This window comes from Sinocyclocheilus rhinocerous, unplaced genomic scaffold, assembly GCF_001515625.1.
Source record: "Sinocyclocheilus rhinocerous isolate Xijiao unplaced genomic scaffold, SAMN03320098_v1.1 scaffold2179, whole genome shotgun sequence".
Classification (NCBI taxonomy): domain Eukaryota; kingdom Metazoa; phylum Chordata; class Actinopteri; order Cypriniformes; family Cyprinidae; genus Sinocyclocheilus; species Sinocyclocheilus rhinocerous.
In genome coordinates, this window is record NW_015628685.1 from 5,322 (window position 1) to 8,069 (window position 2,748).

A 2,748-nucleotide genomic window follows, 5' to 3' on the forward strand; every position below is an offset into this window, starting at 1 on the left:
TGACTAGTTTTGTGGTCCATGGTCTCACACACACACACATATAAAATAGCTTTTTTTGTATTGCATTCATTTTAACTGGTTAAGAATAGCACATCTCTGACACAAATTAAGTGATTTATGACACATTAGTGTAAGAAGAATAACACACTGGTTGTGTTAAAATTTAATTACAGTTTTTTACGATTGCTTAAGCACAATTTTGAAAACAGGGCCCGGTTTGTCAAAACACTACACACAATTAACAACCCTACACCAAAGTAGCACAACACTTCAGATCATTTGCAAAATTCAACACTTTTGTCAAAACTATACACAACTTTGTAAAAACAATATTTTGTTACCATACGAAACACACACATTTCATATGACTTTAATCTTTTTGAACAAGTTACACACTGCTCTTGCTAACCTAAAACACTTGGATTTCCTCAGCATCCATCTGCAAAACTCTCTGAAATACAGTGAAAGACAACATTGTGTAGTTCAGGATAGGTCTAGTATATTACAGTCAATGTAAAAAAGTAATGTGTGGAGTATGCAACATCACAGTGCTAAAGTGAACAATACAAACCTCCACATACTCATGCCGCAGCCGTTTGACCCTCTCTGAATTCCGCTCAAAAGGCACTCGATAAAGTTGTTTCATTTGAACCTGATGTCTTTTCAGGATGCGTGCCAGTGTTGACTGAGAGACCTGATGGACATTATTGAAAATGGCATGGTCACCGATAATGTTTGCTTGTAGTTCTCTGAGCCTGATAGCATTATTGGCCAAAACCATGTTTATTATCTCTCTCTCTTGTTCTTGCGTGAATATGGGCCCCCTTCCTCCTTGTCGTTCCCGACCCTCAATCCTATGTAGTGTATATTGTAACTTACTGTACAATGTCACAGGAAGGGGTATCACAAGTGCTGATATGGTGCATACAATAAGCGGCTGATTACTGTAACTGTAGACAGATCTTCTTTTACCTGTTTTCCTGTCGAAAAGTCCTTATGACAGATGCCACTGTATATCTGCTAAGATTTGGCTGAACTCTCAGTCCAGCCTCCCTCAGCGTCAATCCGTGGTTCACAACATGGTCCACTAGTGTTGCACGAATGTCATTTGATAAGTTTGGTCCTCTTCTTCTTTGTGCACGTTCTCCTCCTGCTTCAGGTCTTCCTCGGCCTCTGCCTCTTTCTCCTCCTCTGTGTACTCCTCCTCTCACCCTCACTCTTCTTCTGACTCCTTCCATTTTGGTTGAAGGCAGGTGAACCTACCTGCTGCATTTTTATATTGCTTAAACCTGATTGGTGTGTCTACAATTTAGCAATCATGTGTTTGTGCACCTGATGGCTGTGTTTAACAGATTGGCTCATAGGTGTGGTAATTTGACAGTCAGTGCTTTGGAATTGCAAGGAAGTGACATCATGATTTACTTCTGTGTCTGATGTATACAAGTGTGTTTAGTGTTTTGCAAATCACTGTGTGTAATGTTTTGCAAATAGTGTGAAGCTGACAATGTGCTTACAGTTGTGCAAATCTAGCCTTGTGTTTTGCTCCTTGAGTGTAAGGTTTTGCTAATTGTTGGAAAAGTTTAATTTTAGTGTGTAAGCAATCGTAAAAAACTGTAACACAAAATGTGTTGTCCTTTACTAGACACAGGTGTGTAAGGATATAACACAGGTTGTATTGTTTTTAACACATCTGTTTTAAGAGTGAATAAACATAAAATTTCTCAAGAGCAATTTTTGAAGGGGACACAAATAATACAGCTAAAATTGTGCTTGTAAGGATATGTATACACAGAGGAAAGCCTTACTACTATTAGTGCAGCAGGGAGACAAATTAGACAACTTAAAGCTGTTGTGGTCGTGCCGTGACAGCTATCTTCTCCGTTGTATCCGTCACAGTGTTGCCAAATCCGTGGTTTTCCCATGGAATTGGGCTACTTTATCACTGTTGCCGCGGGTTGTTTTTCATGTCCGCAGGTTGAAGCGACCCAATAACGTGTATTTTAGCCACCAGAATGCGATTTTTACCGGGGTCCCCCTCGAAACGCGGTTCATTTGGGCTAGTTTTGAGTAGCAATTGGGAGGGTTTTGTTGTGAAAAGCTGGCAGTCCTTTCCGTCAAGCAGGGTTATTATTGCTAACATGCTTAAGTGAATAAAACTGACAGCCTTACTGGAGTTCCACAACTATTGGCTTTGTTCTCTCTCACTGGACTCGTGTGTGTAGGTGGTTATGTAAAAGAGGAAAGCAGGTATTTGGACCAAAGCACTGTGAGGCATGGGAGGGGTACACTGTAAAAAATTGCTGTAAAAAAACGGCCATATTCTGACAGTAACATCCTGTTTTTTCATTACAACAGTACAATCCCGTAAAAAAACAACGTATTCTGGGTAATATTTGTTATTTTCGAGAAAGTAGCCTTCTGCAGTCCTTGTTCAGATTCGTCACTCAGAGTCTGTTTCAAATCACACCCTACACCCTCATTCTCTATTCCCTACATGCGTTTACTAATACAGTCCACCTGACAGAGAGAATGAACACTAATGAGTGAATTCAGACAATGATGAACAGCTGCTGTTAACGAGCAGAATCACTGAAGAAAAGAGAAACACAAGAACTACAACTGACTTCAGTCACAGCCTTAGATGAAATCAACTGAAATAAGACAGCAGAACATGATCAAACAACTCCACAAACAGCATTACAGTTTGACTTTATTTCTGTCATATATCTACAAAAATTCTTTGAGAAT

The 2,748-nt window shown here is 39.7% G+C and overlaps 1 protein-coding gene across 1 annotated transcript; it reads right to left on the reverse strand.

Moving 5' to 3' along the window:
- Window positions 1-426: 426 nt before the first annotated feature.
- Window positions 427-1,272, reverse strand: LOC107738097 (uncharacterized). The gene is made up of 2 exons (XM_016549767.1): window positions 973-1,272; window positions 427-854 (listed from the first exon to the last, which is right to left on the reverse strand). The coding sequence occupies exons 1-2, from the start codon at window positions 1,236-1,238 to the stop codon at window positions 509-511; spliced, it is 612 nt and encodes a 203-aa protein (XP_016405253.1). The 5' UTR covers window positions 1,239-1,272; the 3' UTR covers window positions 427-508.
- Between the last annotated feature and the right edge of the window lie 1,476 nt (window positions 1,273-2,748).